The 18049-nt window shown below is 39.5% G+C and overlaps 1 protein-coding gene across 4 annotated transcripts in view; it reads left to right on the plus strand.

The window, feature by feature from the left end:
* Nucleotides 1-18049, plus strand: part of LOC129638911 (fibrous sheath-interacting protein 2-like) — a 72822-nt gene that overhangs the window by 23085 nt on the left and 31688 nt on the right. For 3 of the 4 annotated variants that reach the window (XM_055563647.1, XM_055563648.1, XM_055563650.1), the window contains exons 9-13: nt 7922-7990; nt 11979-12079; nt 13903-13948; nt 15041-15126; nt 16852-16912. In XM_055563647.1, coding sequence (XP_055419622.1) covers nt 7922-7990; nt 11979-12079; nt 13903-13948; nt 15041-15126; nt 16852-16912 — 363 coding nt within the window. The remainder of the gene's footprint in view (nt 1-7921; nt 7991-11978; nt 12080-13902; nt 13949-15040; nt 15127-16851; nt 16913-18049) is intronic. The other variant, XM_055563649.1, reaches the window with a different exon arrangement.

An 18049-nucleotide genomic window follows, 5' to 3' on the forward strand; every position in this document is an offset into this window, starting at 1 on the left:
TATATGCACTTCCACTTACCATATCACTCTACTTAACCCCCCAAATTGTATGTAATTGTTTTATATTGTTAGGATAATCATGTTTCCATTATGGCTTGCAATCGTAATTATCTTTTATTTTTTGTCTGACTATTGATTGTGAAAACTGATGAACATCTTTTACTATTGTGGTTTAGTTCAATTCAGTTCAGTCGCTGAGTCATGTCCAACTCTTTGCAACCCCATGAATCACAGCATGCCAGGCCTAACTGTCCATCACCAACTCCCGGAGTTCAACCAAACTCGTGTGCATCGAATCGGTGATGCCATCCAGCCATCTCATCCTCTGTCGTCCCCTTCTCCTCCTGCCCCCAATCCCTCCCAGAATCAGGGTGTTTTCCAATGAGTCAACTCTTCACATGAGGTGGCCAAAGTATTGGAGTTTCAGCCTCAGCATCAGTCCTTCCAGTGAACACCCAGGACCGATCTCCTTTAGGATGGACTGGTTGGATCTCCTTGCCGATGGACTGGTTGGATCTCCTTGCAGTCCAAGGGACTCTCAAGAGTCTTCTCCAACACCACAATTCAAAAGCATCAATTCTTTGGTGCTCAGCTTTCTTCACAGTCCAACTCTCACATCCATACATGACCACTGGAAAAACCATAGCCTTGACTAGACGGACCTTTGTTGGCAAAGTAATATCTCTGCTTCTGAATATGCTATCTAGGTTGGTCATAACTTTCCTTCCAAGGAGTAAGCATCTTTTAATTTCGTGGCTACAATAACCATCTGCAGTGATTTTGGAGCCCCCCAAAATAAAGTCTGACACTGTTTCCACTGTTTCCCCATCTATTTCCCATGAATTGATGGGACAAGATTCCATGATCTTAGTTTTATGAATGTTGAGCTTTAAGCCAACTTTTTCACTCTCCTCTTTCACTTTCATCAAGAGGCTTTTGAGTTCCTCTTCACTTTCTGCCATAAGGGTGGTGTCATCTGCATATCAGAAGTTATTGATATTCTCCCAGCAATCTTGATTCCAGCTTGTGCTTCTTGGTTACCTAACTGTTATTCACTTAATACCATTGTATCATGATTGGTCAACAGAAAATAATAAAGTTCTACATCACTAAAACTACTATTTAATAGAAAAACCTGTAATCACTTTTTAAAATCCAGATGCATATCAGAATTAATCTTGGAATTTTTTGAAAAATACAAATGCCCAGGTATTGCTTTTTTTCTCCAGAGCTCCAGATGTGTTTCTAATGAGCAGCTATGTTTAAAAGCAACTGGACTATATGATGATTTTTTACTTTTATCTAATTTGTTTCACTTTTTTAATTTCATGTTTAGTGCTCCCATGTCATTTAGTTTATGTTTTCCAATTTCTCTTTTTTATTTTTGACGTTCTTTCTCAAGCCTTTATCAAGTATAGTAGAAAAGCTTTTGTATACATGTATATATATATATATATAGATAGATAGATAGATAGTATGGATTATATATATATATATTTTTTAGAAAGCTTATGAATTTTTGCCTAGCTAAAAAATTTATGACATTTATGGCATTCCACTTGTTTGACTCAGTATGAATAGAATGCTAGATTTCTAATTTATACATTCACTCAGAAGTCTGATATAGTTCCATGTATTTTGCATCTGTTATTCCTGCTAAAAGTCTAGAAAGTTTATAACCTCAGTGACTTTTTAAAAATTTGAATGAGGCTTGAAACTTCTAGTTCAATTCTGAGAATATAAAGAAATACTATGTTGTAAAAGAAAAAAAACCCAGAAAATTAACATGTGATACAGTTATTAAATATAGACTTTGTTCAAATTTCACACACAAAAAGAGTGGATATATGTATGTATAACTGATTCACTTTGCTATTCACTTGACACTAACACAACATTGTAAATCAACCCTACTCCAATACATAAAATTTTTTTAAAAGGGATGAGGCTAGGAAAAAATATGAAATAAAAACCAAAATGTGAGTGAGAGATGCTGAGGAGATTAAAAAGAGATGTTGATAAAATTAAGTATAATTGAAGGCATGGAGAGAGAGAGATCTGAAAGAAATCAGTTTAAAATGGTAAAATAATGATACATTGATAGATGACAGGTTGATAATAGATATTCATAAAGGAGAAACCAGTAGTAGTAAGACAGGACAAAGAATACAGAAAATGAGAGAAGAAAAAGGTTTTTTCAAAGAAGACAGTAAAAGAAGAAAGGAAGAATCAAATTCTATAAAGGATGAGTCAAGGAAAAGAATGGCATACAGAAGGAGAAGGAATGTGAGAGTGTGATGGAGGATAAGTAGGAAAACCAAGTACAACTGTGTGATGTGCAAATAGTTAAAAGCAGAAGACAATAAACGTAACATAAAGCTAAATGATTGATACCTATGTGGATAGCCAGCTAGATAGGTAGGAAATTTAGGTAGAAAAAAGTTTTTACAGGAGAAGGCAGTTGTAAGGAGAAGACTGTATAAAGAAAGAGAGAGGGAAGGAAAGAAAAAAGTTTTAGGAGTAGTAATAGAAGAAAGGAGTGGGGAGGAAGGAAAGGAGAAGGAGGGAATACAAATGAAGGAAGACAAGAGGGGAGAAGGGTGGTAGGGTGGATGATGAAAGGAGGTAGGAGGAAGGAATAAGACACGAGGAAAGGGAGGAGGGACAGGAAGGAAAGAGAGAGGAGGGGCTTCCCTAGTGGTCCAGTGGCTAAGACTCTGAGCTCCCAATGCAGGGAGCCTGGGTTCCATCCCTCTAGGTAGGTAGAACTTTAAAAGGACAATCCAGTTAAGACAGTGTAAAGAAAGGAGAGCGGAATGGGGGGCGGGGGGCGGGGAGAAAGAGAAGTTTAAAAAGAAGCCAGTATAAAAGCTTAAGAAGGAAGAAGAGGGATTCCCTGGTGGTCCAATGGCTAAGACTCTGCACTGCCAACGCAGGGGGCCTGGGTTTGATTCCTGGTCAGGGAACTAGATTCCACATACCATAACTAAGACCCAACCAAATACACAAATATTTTAATAATAATAAAATTAATTTCACACTAAAAAGAAATAGTGATGAAAAGAAAAATCTTTAAAAATAGGAGACAATGCGAAAAGAATGGAAGAAGAGTGGAAAGAGGGAAGTAGGGAAGGAATGGAAGAAGCAAAGAGGAGAGAAAAGGGATGACAGAAGGGAGAGAGAAAAAGAGAGGAGGAAAGACAAAGAGAAAAGGACAATGAATGACACAGAGCTAGAAGGGACGGAAAGAAGCTTTTAAAGAAGGACAAAAAGAAGAGGCAAGATCGAAAGGAGGAAGTGGGAGGAAAGAGAAGTTTAAAATGATGAGCCTGTAGAAAGTGTAAAATATAAAAGAAATGAAACAGAGTGTGAAGGGCTTGAAAAGGATGCATTAATAAAAAAATTAAGCACAGTTGTGGACAGTGGGGAAAGAAATCTAAAAAGAAGCCAGTTAAAATATTTCAGTGATATAAGATTCATGGATGAATTGACAGGAGAGTAGGTTGATAAGTAGGAAAGTATATAAAATATAAATAGATAGAACCATAGATAGGTGAGTGATAGATGATTGATGGTTGGATGGATGGGTAGGTCTTATTTTTAAAAAGAGAACCAAGTTTCTAAAAGTCAGTAAGAAGTCAGTACATACATATACACAATGGAGTATCACTCAGCCATTAAAAAGAATACATTTGAATCAATTCTAATGAGGTGGATGAAACTGGAGCCTATTATACAGAGTAAAGTAAGCCAGAAAGAAAAACACCAATATAGTATACTCATGCATATATATGGAATTTAGAAAGATGGTAACGATAACCCTGTATGCGAGACAGCAAAAGAGACACAGACGTATAGAACAGTCTTTTGGACTCTGTGGGAGAGGGCGAGGGTGGGATGATTTGGGAGAATGGCATTGAAACATGTATAATATCATATGTGAGATGAATCGCCAGTCCAGGTTTGATGCATGATACAGGATGCTCGGGGCTGGTGCACTGGGATGACCCAGAGGGATGGTACTGGGAGGGAGGTGGGAGGGGGGTTCAGGATGGGGAACACGTGTACACCCGTGGCAGATTCATGTTGATGTATGGCAAAACCAATACAATATTGTTAAGTAATTATCCTCCAATTAAAATAAATAAATTTATATTAAAATAAATAAATAAAAGTCAGTACATAAAAGATAGAAAAAGAGAAAGGGAAAGAAGTTAAAAAATATTTTTCAAAGGGGCCAGTACACAGAGAATAAAAGAAAAAGGGAAGATGGAAAGGACAGGATAGGATAGGGTAAAGTAGGAAAGGGAAACAGGAAGGCAGGGAGGCTAACAGAGAAGAAAGAAATACAGAAAGGGAACAAAAAAATGATGAACAGAAATCGAGTAAGAGAAGGAAAGAACGAAGGAAGAAAGGAAGACATATGAAAGCAAAAAAGAGGAGAGGTTTCAAATGGAATAAAATTATAACAAAATGTAAAATAGAGAAAAATACGAGAATGGGAGACAGAAAGGAAAGAAAAAAGGAGAGTCAGACACAGAAAGAAAGGAAGAATGTCTCACGGGCCAAAAAGTTTTAAAAGTAGGAGCCAATTTAAGAGTGATTGACAGCTGGATATAGAGCCAGCCAGCTAGGTAGGTAGATAGGTAGAAAGAACAGATTTTTAAAGGAGAAAGCAGTAGTAAAGATAATAGCAAAATGTATAAAGAAAGGGAGAAGGAAACAAAGAAAATGTTTTGCAAAAGGAGTAGTATAAACAAAGCAAAAGAAGAATGGAAGGAAGGAGGAAGGGAAGAAAGAAGGAAATGAGAGAGAAAGTGGGGGGGGGAGAGGAAGGAGACAGGAATGGACAGAAGGAGAGAGAAGCAAATGAAAGAGGATGAGAGAGCGAGCGTGGGTGGATGGATGGAGAAAGGAAAGGAGGAGGCAGGGGCAAGGAAGAAAGACATGAGGAAAGGGCGAAGGGGCAGTGGACAGTAAGAGGGGAGGAAGGGATGGCGGAAGGGAGGAAGCGAGGGAGGGGAGGGGGAAGACATGCATGCAGGCGGGGAAAGAAGAGAGACAGAGACCACGGAAGGAATGGAGTGAGGAGAATACAGAGAAAGAGGAGAAAGTGAGAGGAGGCAGGAAGGAGGGAAGAAGAAAGGGAGGCTGTAGGGAGTGAGGAAAGAAAGCTCTAAAAAAGAGGAACTCAGTTAAAAACAAATAAAGATGAATGCAGAACAGCTAGGTAGTTTGGTAGGTTGATGGATAGATGGGTAAGTAGACAGGATTTTTATGTGGAAGATCTAGTTTTTAAAAGTCAATATTAAAAAGATGAAGAGAAACAGGTTTAAAAGAGGAAACCCAAAAAAATGGATATAAGAGGAAGAGAGGGGGAAGGAAGTAAAGGAGAAGGAAGGAAAGGAAGAAGGAGGTCAGGAAGGCAGGAAGTAGGGGAGATAGGGAGGGAAGGAGGAAGGCAAGCAGGCAATAAGTTTACAAAGGGTGGAACTTGCGTGGTGGCTCGGTGGATAAGAATCCACCTGCCAGTACAGGGGACACAGGTTCGATCCCTGGTCCAGGAAGATCCCACATGCCGTGGAGCAACCAAGCTCATGTGCCACAACTACTGAGCCCACACTCTAGAACCTGTGAGCTGCAATTATTGAAGCTCTCACGCCCTAGAGTCTGGCTCTGCAATGAGAAGCCTGCCCACCGCAACTAGAGAGTAGGCCCTGTTTGCTGCAACTAGAGAAAGCCTGCAAGCAGGAACAAAGACCCAGTGCAACCAAAAATACATAAAAATTTAAAAATAAAAGATGAGTCAGTAGGGAAGTAAGCTAAAGAAGGGAAGAGAATGTAAGAGTGAAAATGTAGGAACCATTTTCCTACAAAAAACCTAAAACAGTTGTGTGGTGGGGGACAGATCGTAAAAGTAGGAGTCAGGAAAGCAAAGACAAAAATAAAGACAAAGATAAATGGTTGAGAGCTGAATAGGTAGGTAGGCAGTTATACAGATGATAGGTAAGTAGGTAGGTAGGTATATAATTTTAGAAGTGGAAGCCAGTAAGAAGGAATGCATGAAAAAGAGAATGAGAGAGTTAGAGCAGGAAGGAAAAAATAAAAGGGGAGCCAGCAGAAAGAGAGTAAAAGGAGGATGGGAGGAAGGAAGACAGGAGGGTGGGAAGGGCAAAGATAAAGAAGGAAGGAAGGAAGATAGGAAGAAAGGATGATGGAACAGAAGTAAGAAATAATGAAGAAAGAAAAGAGGTTTCTAAGTGATGAGTCAGTAGGGGAAAGTGAGAAATAGCAGAAAAAGACAATGTGAGAATGAGGGGGAGAACCAATAAAGCCAAGTGCAATTGTGTGTGATGGAGGGAGATGGGTTTAAAAAGTAGAAGTCAGTTTTTTAAAAAAGAATACAATATAGATGGATAGATGGCTAGGTAGGTAGAGGGATAGGTAGGTACTGCAGATAGGTAGATAGATGATAGGTAGAAACATACATACATACATCCCTGCATACACATATACACATAGAACTGATGTGGAAAAGGAGAAACCAGTGAAAAGTCAATACATGAAAGGTAGAGAGTTGGAAAGAGAAGGAATGAAAAACTTTTTAAAAGTGGGTTGCTAAATAGTAAAAAGGAAGAAAAGAGAGGACAGGAGACAAGATGTGTGAGGGGGGACAAAAGAGAAAGAAGGGAAAAGAACCAGATAAAAAGAAGTTTTAAAGGAAAGCAGAAAAGACTTCACTTTTAAAGAAATGAGCAAGAGAATGGGTTCAAGAGAACTTTTAAAAAGGACCAGTCAGTAAACACAATGTGAGAGGGAGGAAGGAACGAAAAGTTTGTGAAGGAAGAGTCAGTAACAAAAGCTCACAGTTCAGTTCAGTGAGATGAGGGTGTAACCTTCTGCCTCTGAGACAGTACATCACTTTAGCAGCCAGCTTTCTCCCTCCATCTTCAACTGTTAACTTCCCCTTCCAGTAGGAGGAAAGTTTCAGGTAGGCATCTTAAACAGTGCCCACCTCAAATGCTTTTTGAAAAAGAAAACATAAAAGAACTTGATGTTCACAGTATTACAGAGGTGACAGGAGAATGAAGATGTCTATTTCACATATGAAATTGACTTATCACTGTAACAAAGACATCATGTTCTATCATGTCAACACCAAGGAATATACATAACTCTAATGAAAACCCAGTTAGCACACATATAGTTTAGAATCCTTTTGTCTATTTCTAAATGATTAGAAACAGGAACGGCAGTCACCTTTTTCACAAATCAGGTGTATATATGTATGGTTGCCTCAGCCAGATTTTTGAGGCACAACCAAGAATTGTCATGGCCATTGTGGGGTCTCCAGCACATGGCCTCCAGGGTCTCTAGCACAGGTATTATGCTGGTCTGCATCCCCACACAAAGAAAAAGCCATGTTCTTCTTGAGCAGGACAGAGGGGTGGAGTTTTTTCCCTTTTGCCAGAAGACAGTTCTGCCCCCCCGCGCAGTAGAGCTTTAACTATACAAGATAATATTATAAAAGTGATTGTCCTGCCTCCCCATCACATCTATCCTAAGGTTTCTTAACCTTGCCACTTGGCATGTTGCACTGGATAATTGCTTATTATGGGAACCATCCCGTGCATTGTAGTATGTGTAGCATCATACGTGGCCCCTATCCACTAGATGCCAGGAGAAATCCCTCTCCCTGATTTGTAACAACCACAAATGTCTCCAGACATGTCCCAATTCCATTGTCCTCTGGGGTACAAATTTGCCTCCCCCTGAGACCTACTACGTCCCCTCTCCAGTTTCTCCCCATATACAGATTAGGATATGGTTCTCCCCCTAGTGGGCATAAAAGGATAAATAGAATCTATCTTGAATATCTTTGTCATCACCACTATTAATTTTTTTTTTTTATTATTTTAAGCTTCTTATCCAAAGATCAAGAAAATGAGTGTCACTGCCGGTCACCAGAAGTCACACCAAGGACAAAAAAGTAATGGAAATAATTAGAAATACTAAAATAGTCATTTGTGCTTCTTTCCCAAAGGTGTTGTCTGGGGCAAGAGGTGTGACTTATGTTCTTACTCCTCTACGTGTCAGCAGTATGGGCCACTGAGGCACTTATTATAAAAGCACAGTCTCAGGCACTGCCCCAGTACTGAATCAGAACCTGCATTTTCACAAGACCCCAGTGCATGACACGCACATTGACTTTTGGGGAACACTGGCTTCCATAGCCCCATGGAGGCAGAATAAAGTAAGGGTGCTCGGATGACTATTTGTCCTCTGCCTCCTCTGGTCTTCAGAGACATACCCTTATCTCCACTGATATAGTGCTTGGCCTGTCATCATTCACAGTTAAATTGGCCATCACTGCAATGACTCATGGTCTGGTCTCGCTGGGCTTAGTAGAACCCTCTGGATTTCCCACGCCACCTGAGTCCTGACTGCCTGCTCCATAACACTCTGGGAGGAGCCCTCTTACCCCCAGCCCAGTGACTCCCCTTGACGAGCTTCCCAGCTAGACCCTCAGCCCTTCCTGGGCCATGTGTATACCACATGGGAACCAAGAGTGGCTTAAGAAAGCAAAACCTTAAGGGGAAATAGGGAGAGGTTGGTCAAACGGTACACATGTTCAGCTGTAAGATTAATAAGGTCTGAGGATCTGATGTATAACATGGTGACTATCGTTGAAAACACTGTATTGTATAATTGAAATTTGCTAAGAACAACATGATAAATATGTGAGGTGATGGATGTTAATTAACTAAATGGAAGCGGGGAGAAATCCTTTCACAGTATACATATTTATCAAATCACCACAGTGTACACTTTAGCTATCTTACAATTTTATGTGTCTATTATATAAGTCCTAAAGAAAGGCAATGCCAAAGAATGCTCAAACTACCGCACAATTGCACTCATCTCACACGCTAGTAAAGTAATGCTCAAAAGTCTCCAAGCCAGGCTTCAGCAATACGTGAACTGTGAACTTCCAGATGTTCAAGCTGGATTTAGAAAAGGCAGAGGAACCAGAGATCAAATTGCCAACATCCTCTGGATCATCAAAAAAGCAAGAGAGTTCCAGAAAAACATCTATTTCTGCTTTATTGACTATGCCAAAGCCTTTGACTGTGTGGATCACAATAAACTGTGGAAAATTCTTCAAGAGATGGGAATACCAGACCACCTGACCTGCCTCTTGAGAAACCTATATGCAGATCAGGAAGCAACAGTTAGAACTGGACATGGAACAACAGACTGGTTCCAAATAGCAAAAGGACTACCTCAAGGCTGTATATTGTCACCCTGCTTATTTAACTTATATGCAGAGTACATCATGAGAAATGCTGGGCTGGAAGAAGCACAAACTGGAATCAAGATTGCTGGGAGAAATATCAATAACCTCAGATCTGCAGATGACACCACCCTTATGGCAGAAAGTGAAGAGGAACTCAAAAGCCTCTTGATGAAAGTGAAAGAGGAGAGTGAAAAAGTTGGCTTAAAGTTCAACATTCAGAAAACGAAGATCATGGCATCTGGTCCCATCACTTCATGGGAAATAGATGGGGAAACAGTGTCAGACTTTATTTTGGGGGGCTCCAAAATCACTGCAGATGGTGACTGCAGCCATGAAATTAAAAGACGCTTACTCCTTGGAAGAAAAGTTATGACCAACCTAGATAGCATATTCAAAAGCAGAGCTATTACTTTGCCAACAAAGGTCTGTCTAGTCAAGGCTATGGTTTTTCCAGTGGTCGTGTATAGATGTGAGAGTTGGACTCTGAAGAAAGCTGAGCACCGAAGAATTGATGCTTTTGAACCGTGGTGTTGGAGAAGACTCTTGAGAGTCCCTTGGCCTGCAAGGAGATCCAACCAGTCCATTCTGAAGGAGATCAGCCCTGGGATTTCTTTGGAGGGAATGATGCTGAAGCTGAAACTCCAGTACTTTGGCCACCTCGTGCGAAGAGTTGACTCATTGGAAAAGACTCTGATGCTGGGAGGGATTGGGGGCAGGAGGAGAAGGGGACGACAGAGGATGAGATGGCTGGATGGCATCACTGACTCAATGGACATGAGTCTGAGTGAACTCCGGGAGTTGGTGATGGACAGGGAGGCCTGGCGTGCTGCGATTCATGGGGTCGCAAAGAGTCGGACACAACTGAGCAACTGAACTGAACTGAACTGATTATATATAAGTCAGTAAAGCTGAAATGTTTTAAAACTGGAAGAAAAAGAAAGCAAAACCTCGGCGAGAGCCTTGCTCTGCCTGACCACACTGTATTACAAAGTTTGGGGTCCATGACCCCAGTGAGGAGGAAGAGTCAGAGTAGGGGTAGCCAAGGAAATCTCTTTCTAGAGTCTTAAACAGAGAGCTGAGCAATAGTTCTTCTTTTCTCTCTGTTAACCTCAGTTATCTGAAGCACCAAGGCCCAAAGTAAGCAAAATGTGAAGCCCTGTCTGATTTCTTTGGTCTCCAGTCACTCTCACCACCTTCCCATTTTCCCACCATCTCTGAGCTGCTAAAGGAGTGGACATTTTCCCCCTAACTTTCCTAAAGTCATATCCTTTTTCTTCCTGAGCCCAGATAACTCTTTATTTGGTAAGCTAAGGGTATCTCCAGGACACTATGAAGAATTTTCTCAAGCATTCCAGGATGTTTCTACACAAAAAGGAAGATAAAATTTAACGAAATTCTTGAGACAACTGCATGGCTTGCAAGGCATAATGTCTTGGTTGTGTCATCATTTTGGGGGATGACAGATATTGAATATTATTACCTGGGTGTTCATCATGGCATTTGTCCTGTTAAAAATTCTAACCTCTCCTTCCTTCCCTAGCTCCACCCCCAGGCAAGTGAAAGCCTATGAAAGATGAGGGTAGCGATCTTATACTTAGTCAAAAATGAAAAAGTAATATAAAATTTAAAAAATAGCCCTGTTGCATAATGGCTGTTTCTCATTTCTCAAGCCCCAAAAGTGAGTACAACAAAAGGTGGTCTCCAGACCTACATCTAGAAGGCATGATCACTGTAAAAAAAGTGTAAAATATAGAAAAACATAGTATATGTAATGTGAGAACGTAATAAACTTGGGCAAAAGGCATGAACAAACATTTTACTGAAGATACACAGATGGCAAATAAGCACACAAAACACTGCTTAATATCTTTATTCCTTAGGGAAAAAGAAATCAAACCACAATGAGATACCACTACACACCCAGTAGAATGTCTAGTAGAATTGAAGTAACTGACCATACCAAGTATTTGCAAGGACTTGAAGCAACTAGAACTGTCTGACAATGCAGGTGGGAATGTAAAATGGTACAACCACTGTGGAAAAAATTTTGGCAGCTCAAGTTAAACTACATCTGCCATGTGATTCAGTCATTTCACTCCTAGGTAGGTGCCCACAAGATATGAAAATATATGTTCAGATGAAGACTTGTACATCAATGTCCATAGCAGCATTATAGTCAAATTGGAAACAACCTAAATGCCCTTCAGCAGGCAAATGGATAAACTAGTGTATCCATACCATGGGATACTACTCAGAAATAAAAAGGAATAAAGTATTAATATAGGCAACAATATTGATGACCATCAAAATATGCTGAATGAAGGAAGCCAGATCACCACCCTCCCCCAACAAAAAAAGGGTGGTACAACCCCTGTTTGATTCCATTTATAGCAAACTCTAGAGAATGCAAACTAATTTATAGTAAAGCAGATCAGTGATTGCCTGGGAGATAGGAGAGGAGAGAGGGATGAACTATAAGGGGGCACAAGGAAACTTTTGGGGATGATGTAAATGTTTACCTTGATGGTGGTGATGGTTTCAAGGGTTTATATATGTACATATATATATATATATATGCCAAAGCCAAATGGTACATTTTAAATATGTTCAGTTTATTGTACTTCAATTACAGTTCAATCAAATTTAAAAATTAAATGATTTCTCTTTCATTTGCCTATAGGACCATCCCAGCATTTGTATAGTTCTGTAAAGACTCCCGAAAGAAGATCAACCTTGTTGCATTCTCCACATGATGTAAAGAGTAACACAACAGAACAAAAGGTAGAGAGCTGTATGTCTCAGGTGCTTTGTATTGGCCTCTCATTTATCAGGTTAATTTTTCTTTCTAGGGGATATCCCCATTCACTGGGCATGGTACTGATTGGTTAGAAATAATGGAGTTCTACACAGATCTGAACAGTCTTCCTGGTAGAGAAGGTTCTGAGTCAGCTTCATGCTAAATGTACCATGTAGTTGAGCAGAAACTAACAAATATTTGATGATGATGATGATGATGACGCTAGCTAATGTTTATTGGCAACCTGCTGTGGGCCAGGTCCTAGTAGAAAGTAGGGAAAGGTAGAAGGAAGGGGAAAGGGGGGAAGTAGGTGACATAGGCTACAAAGATAGAAAAGACATAACTGCTCTTGGGGATGCACTGTCCAGGGATCAGACACATAAACAAAAGTCCTTACAGTCAAATGAGAGGAGATTTTTGCTTTGCATAAAATATGAAGCACAGAAAGTGTGGAGAAATAGCCCTGCCTAGAGAAATCGAAAAAAGCTTTATAAAAGGAGGGCTTCATTGAATTGTAGTATTCCCTGGTGGCTCAGAGGGTAAAGCAGACATCTACCTGCAATGCAGGAGACCTGGGTTCAATCCCTGGGTCAGGAAGATCCCCTGGAGAAGGAAATGGCAACCCACTCCAGTACTCTTGCCTGGAAAATCCCATGGACAGAGAAGCCTGGTAGACTACAGTCCATGGGATTGCAAAGAGTCGGACACGACTCAGCGACTTCACTTTCATTGAATTAGGTCTTGAAACATGAGTGGGAAGTTTTCAGATGAGTTAGATGTGAGGATGTAGTGAGGCAGTATTGCAGACAGGCTTACAGTGTTAAGTGAAAGCATGAAAGCTCAAGCCAGCAAAACCAGAGCAGTGGGACAGAAGAGACTGAAATGGTAGGTTGAAGCCAGAACTTTGTATCCCTTGCTGAAGTATGAATTCATTCTCTCAGTAGTAGAAAACCATTGCCGGTTTTTTAGTAGGATGTGAGATACAAATGATTTGGGTTTTAAAAGATACTCTAGTTGCAGTGTGAGATAGCTACATAGAGGAGATTAGAGGCAAGATCGTTTTGAGTCTACTGGGATAGTCCAGATAAAAATGATAAAGGCCTGAACTAAGGCTGTGACAATGAGGGTGAACCAGAGGCCACAGATTTAAGATATTTCAGAGTCAGAGTATGTCAGGATTTGGTGACTCAACAGATGTGTGGACCTAGAGAAAAGGAGATGACAACGATGGTGATGATTTAATTTTTGTGTGCAGGTCTGGTATGCTCTCATAGTGCTGAGGCCTACTTCTATCTCAGAGCTCATTATCCTCCATCATATTTGTCTGTCTTTTCTACTGGGTGATAAACTTCTTGAGGTCAGGAATTATGTATCTTAGTTCCAGGCAGTGTACTCAATAAACATTAGACTGGATTAAACTAGCCTTATCTGAAATAAACAGAACAATTCTATGCTTTCTGGAATGGAGCACTGGATGATTATTATTGGTTATAGGATTATTATACCTATAACCAAAATGTGGAAGACAGACAAGTAGCAAGTTTGAAAAGACAGGAAAAGATAGCGTACCTGGGTACAATATACGCTTCATTTTAAACTAGTTATAAAGTGAGGTACCTGTAAAAGATATCCAGTAAGAGGTTAATAATATGTATTAGCATTGAGACCAGCACGTAGTAGAGAGGTAGAGATGAGGGGAAGGGGGAGATAAGATACTGTATTATTCTGATTGCTTTAGAATCAGCAAAAGTGTCTTTTAGAAGAAGAATTACTAATTAATTTTTTTCTTGAATGTTAAACCATACAGAAAGATAGAGAAACCATTAGGACATCATATCCTTCAAATGATGGAGGTAAGAAAAGGAACAATATTTATAATTGCTCTGATATCTTTTGGTTAAATAATTCATTGTGTCATATAGTCTTCCAAGTTATGCTTTTTTTCTCTGATTATACAATCCATGATTAATTTGATAAAGGAAGACAGAAGAATTATTCATGGTTGTAAATATAAGCATCACATTTTTAAGTGATTGCTGGGAGAATAGGCCTTCTGGAATCGACAAGGTGTGAGGAAGTTAGAGTTTCTGCTGTGACTGCCTCTGTAAGTTCCTGACAATGCGGCCATTAGAGAGTCCCAGTGAAGAGATGTCTCCCCAGGAAGGTCTCTTTTACCATCTTTTCTCCCCAGACATAAAAATCCATCCTGTTTCCCATCTCCCAGGGCTGGACTAGAGATTAGCTAAGTCTCTGTTCGTCTCCATAAAAGATTCCCACGCGTAACCTCCACACTTACCAAGAGCGCTGGGACATCTTCACCTGGGCGGCCCATGAGTACCTCAGATCCAACATGCGCAAAACCATATTCATCCCCAAACCAGCGCTCTGTTCCTCCTAACTTTATTCAGGCACAAAACCTGAGTCATTTTTGACTCTTTGCTATTTGCTCCAGTCCAGTCTGCCTCCTTAAATTCTCTCATAACTCCCTTCCTTTCCATTCATGCTTCCTGTGCCATTAAGCACTGTAATAATTAGTCTCCAATTTCTTTTTCTTGTTGATCTGTCCTACATTTTGCTGTGAATGTAACCTTCCTGAAATACAGGTTTGAACATATAATGCCTCTACCCAAAAGTCCTCTGTGGTTCCCCTTTGCTTACTGAATGAAGTGCAGAACAGTTTGCTCTAGGGCAGGGGAGTGGTGAGAAGTTTAGCTGGCGAAGTAACTTAGAGCCAGGGAGTTCAGGCTTGTCCCTAATGGCAGCAGTGGCCCCTGGAAGCTGGTAAGCAGGGGACTTCACAAAAGGGGATCTTATACTCGGAGATACTGCCTTAATGTCCATAAATACATACATTCTCGATTATGGTAATCTTAGACTTTATGGCAGCCCAGCAAGGAGAACTATACGATTTTTTCATATTTAAAGTTACCTCTTCTTTTCCCTAGAAATTACTACACTTCAGAGTCCAGGTGTTTCTGCGAAAACACCAAGTATCTGTAGATACTGTCTACAGGATACTTCAAAACAACAGGCAAGTAACTTTTCTTTTGTCCCACATACACACAGAAACAATGAAGTATAAAATGAGGATCAAGACTGACATAACACAATTTCATTCATTAAATGACAATTCAGAACAGTCTTATTCCCTGAAATTAGGCATCTTATAGTAAGATTTTATTTAAAAAAATTGAAATGCGAATCCACAGTAATAATCCTGTTACTTCAGACTTCCAATGCTTATGGCTATCTGTTGTGTTAGTGTTGCCATACTCTAAGTGTAGGGAGTATCAATAACAACTAGTAAGCTAACAGAAGAAAAATCTCAGGTGAGCCTGAGATTTTAAATGTGTTAAATAGACCCAAAATTTGAATACTTGTCTCAATTCTTAATAGAAATTACCAGAAACAATGTGAGTGTTCTCACTTAGCTCTTAGGTATGTAGGCTTCTTAAAAGATGAGCTTCAAGTCCATTCACACAGGAAGCAACATACTGGACTTTCGTGAATCATTTCTCTTCTCATGCTGATGGGTTGTACAGAAACAGCCATACAGCCTCACCCTCTCGCCTTTGTGGTCAGTGATCACTCAGTCGATGGTGGGAAATTGACAACAAACATTTAGGGTACAGCCTCTGGTCACAGCATCTGTCATCTCTGTGGGTCACCAATTGGTCATTCACTTTCAGACTCAAACCCACATCCTTGGCTCCATTAGCACTGTATTAAATGACTCACCTGTTCTAAAAAGTTAACACATTTTCCTATATCCTATGTTGAATGCATAATCTGTATTCTCAGTATCTGAAGAAAGAATCTTAACTACCTTAAGACAATATATGAGTTGCACATCAGGAGTTAATAACTTTTTTCACTTGCCTCACTATGCATGTATGCTAAGTCGCTTCAGTCGTGTCCGACTCTATGCGACCCTATGGACAGCAGCCCACCAGGCTCCTCTGTATACAGGATTCTCTAGGCAAGAATACTGGAGTGGGTTGCCATTTCCTTCTCCATGCCTCACTATACAGTCAGAAAAAAAAGTATTTTCTGAGTGTAGTATAGATGGGAAACTTAATACTATCAATACATATGTTATCCAAAAAATAAGCAATAAACAAATTTAGACCATCTGTTTTTTAAGGCTTTAAAATACACTGGACAATATGAGTAAGTCAAATTGTCACAAATACCTAATTCGGTTTGAGAAATAGTACGACCACTTTTATCCAACAAAATCCAATACTATTTTCCAGCTTACTTCACCCATCCCATCAGTGTCATGAAATGTACTTCTGGTGGCTTGTGTTCAGTTCTCAGGCCTAGGAAAAAGCAAAGTCTACTCTGCTGGATTTCTCTTCCTGTATGATTACCTAAGCAGGTGGAGCTCCTGGCCAACTGAGAGAGCCCCATCGCACATATGCAGAAAAACTGCTCTCTGCCTTCCAGCTCCCTCACAGCATTCCCCCTGTGCTTAACTTTCTTTAAAACCCACACATATTGTTTTTAGCTATTCAACTGATTACCTTCCATGCTGGTCAGTGCACTCTTCAGTTAATTAATTTTAGCATACTAGGAACTCTGTAAGCCTTTGAATTATGTAAGAAATGGAAACCAAATAAAACATAAATATTTATGATAAATAGATTTCTAAAATCATTTTATTAAATTTCTGTGAGACATAGGTGATGCTCAAATTCTTTGAAAACTCCTTTAAGGATTTTTTTTGTTTTCATTTTTCTTGTGGCATGTATAGGTGACACGTGCTGATTTGAATGGGGAAAAGGCCAAGAAATCAAGCTTAAACTATGAGCCAGGTAAACATTATCAACAGCTGTTAAGGAAATCATGCAATGCATTAATACATTCAACTAACATTTACTAAGCTTTTGCTACACGCCATGCACTATACTAATTATTGAACAAAGTAGAGAAGCCATGGTTCCTACCCTGGATTTTACAGTGTGGTATAAAACAGTCATGCCAGTAATCACAACATAATATAATAAGTGCAATAAAGGAGGCAAATACAAAGTCCACTGGAAGCATAGGGGAGACAAGGAAGCTTCTACAGAAGATGCCACACGAGCTCAGACATGAAGGACGAGATGTTGATGTATGGCAAAACCAATACAATATTGTAAAGTAATTAGCCTCCAATTAAAATAAATTTATAAGAAAAAAAAAAAAGAGAAAGAATTTTCTAAGCAGACTAATGGAAAGAGAACTTCCAGGAGAAAGGAATACGTTTACCAAGATATATACATTAGAGCCTAGTGGGTTTGTGGAAATGCAGATTTTTTTTCAGAATTGTTTTAGGTAAAAGTTCAAGTCAGAGAATTACAGAAGATGAAGCTTGACTGGTAGATATCGGTTGATCATTAAGATTCTGGTGAGCTGTGCCAGGAGATCTACCTTTTATCCTATTATCAAAGTACAACTATTGAAGAATATTGACAGGAACCTAATATGGTCAGAATTTGCCTTTTCTACCCACAGAGATAGAAAAGGAACTTCTGGTTACCAAAGGGGAAAGTGGGCTTGGGGGGATGAGTAAATTAGGAGTTTGGGATTAACAGGTACACACTACTATATATGAAGTAGATATACAACAAGGACCTACTGCATAGCATGGGGAACTATATTCAATATCTTGTAATAACCTATAATGGAAAAGAATCTGAAAAGGGATGTGTATGTGTATATATATATATATATCATATATAAAATATATAATATATATAGAACTGAATTATTTTGTTGTACACCTGAGACTAACACAACATTGTAAATTAATTATACTTCAAAAAATGACCCAAAAAAGAAAGAAAGAATTTGCCTTTTCTAAAAAAGGAAAGCAGAATTAGAGGTGAGGAGACTTGAGACAATGAGACAATAAAAATAATAGCATATTGAGCACTCACTATGTGCAGGTTCTACGCTAAACCGTATTC

This window comes from Bubalus kerabau, chromosome X (assembly GCF_029407905.1).
Source record: "Bubalus kerabau isolate K-KA32 ecotype Philippines breed swamp buffalo chromosome X, PCC_UOA_SB_1v2, whole genome shotgun sequence".
NCBI lineage: Eukaryota > Metazoa > Chordata > Mammalia > Artiodactyla > Bovidae > Bubalus > Bubalus kerabau.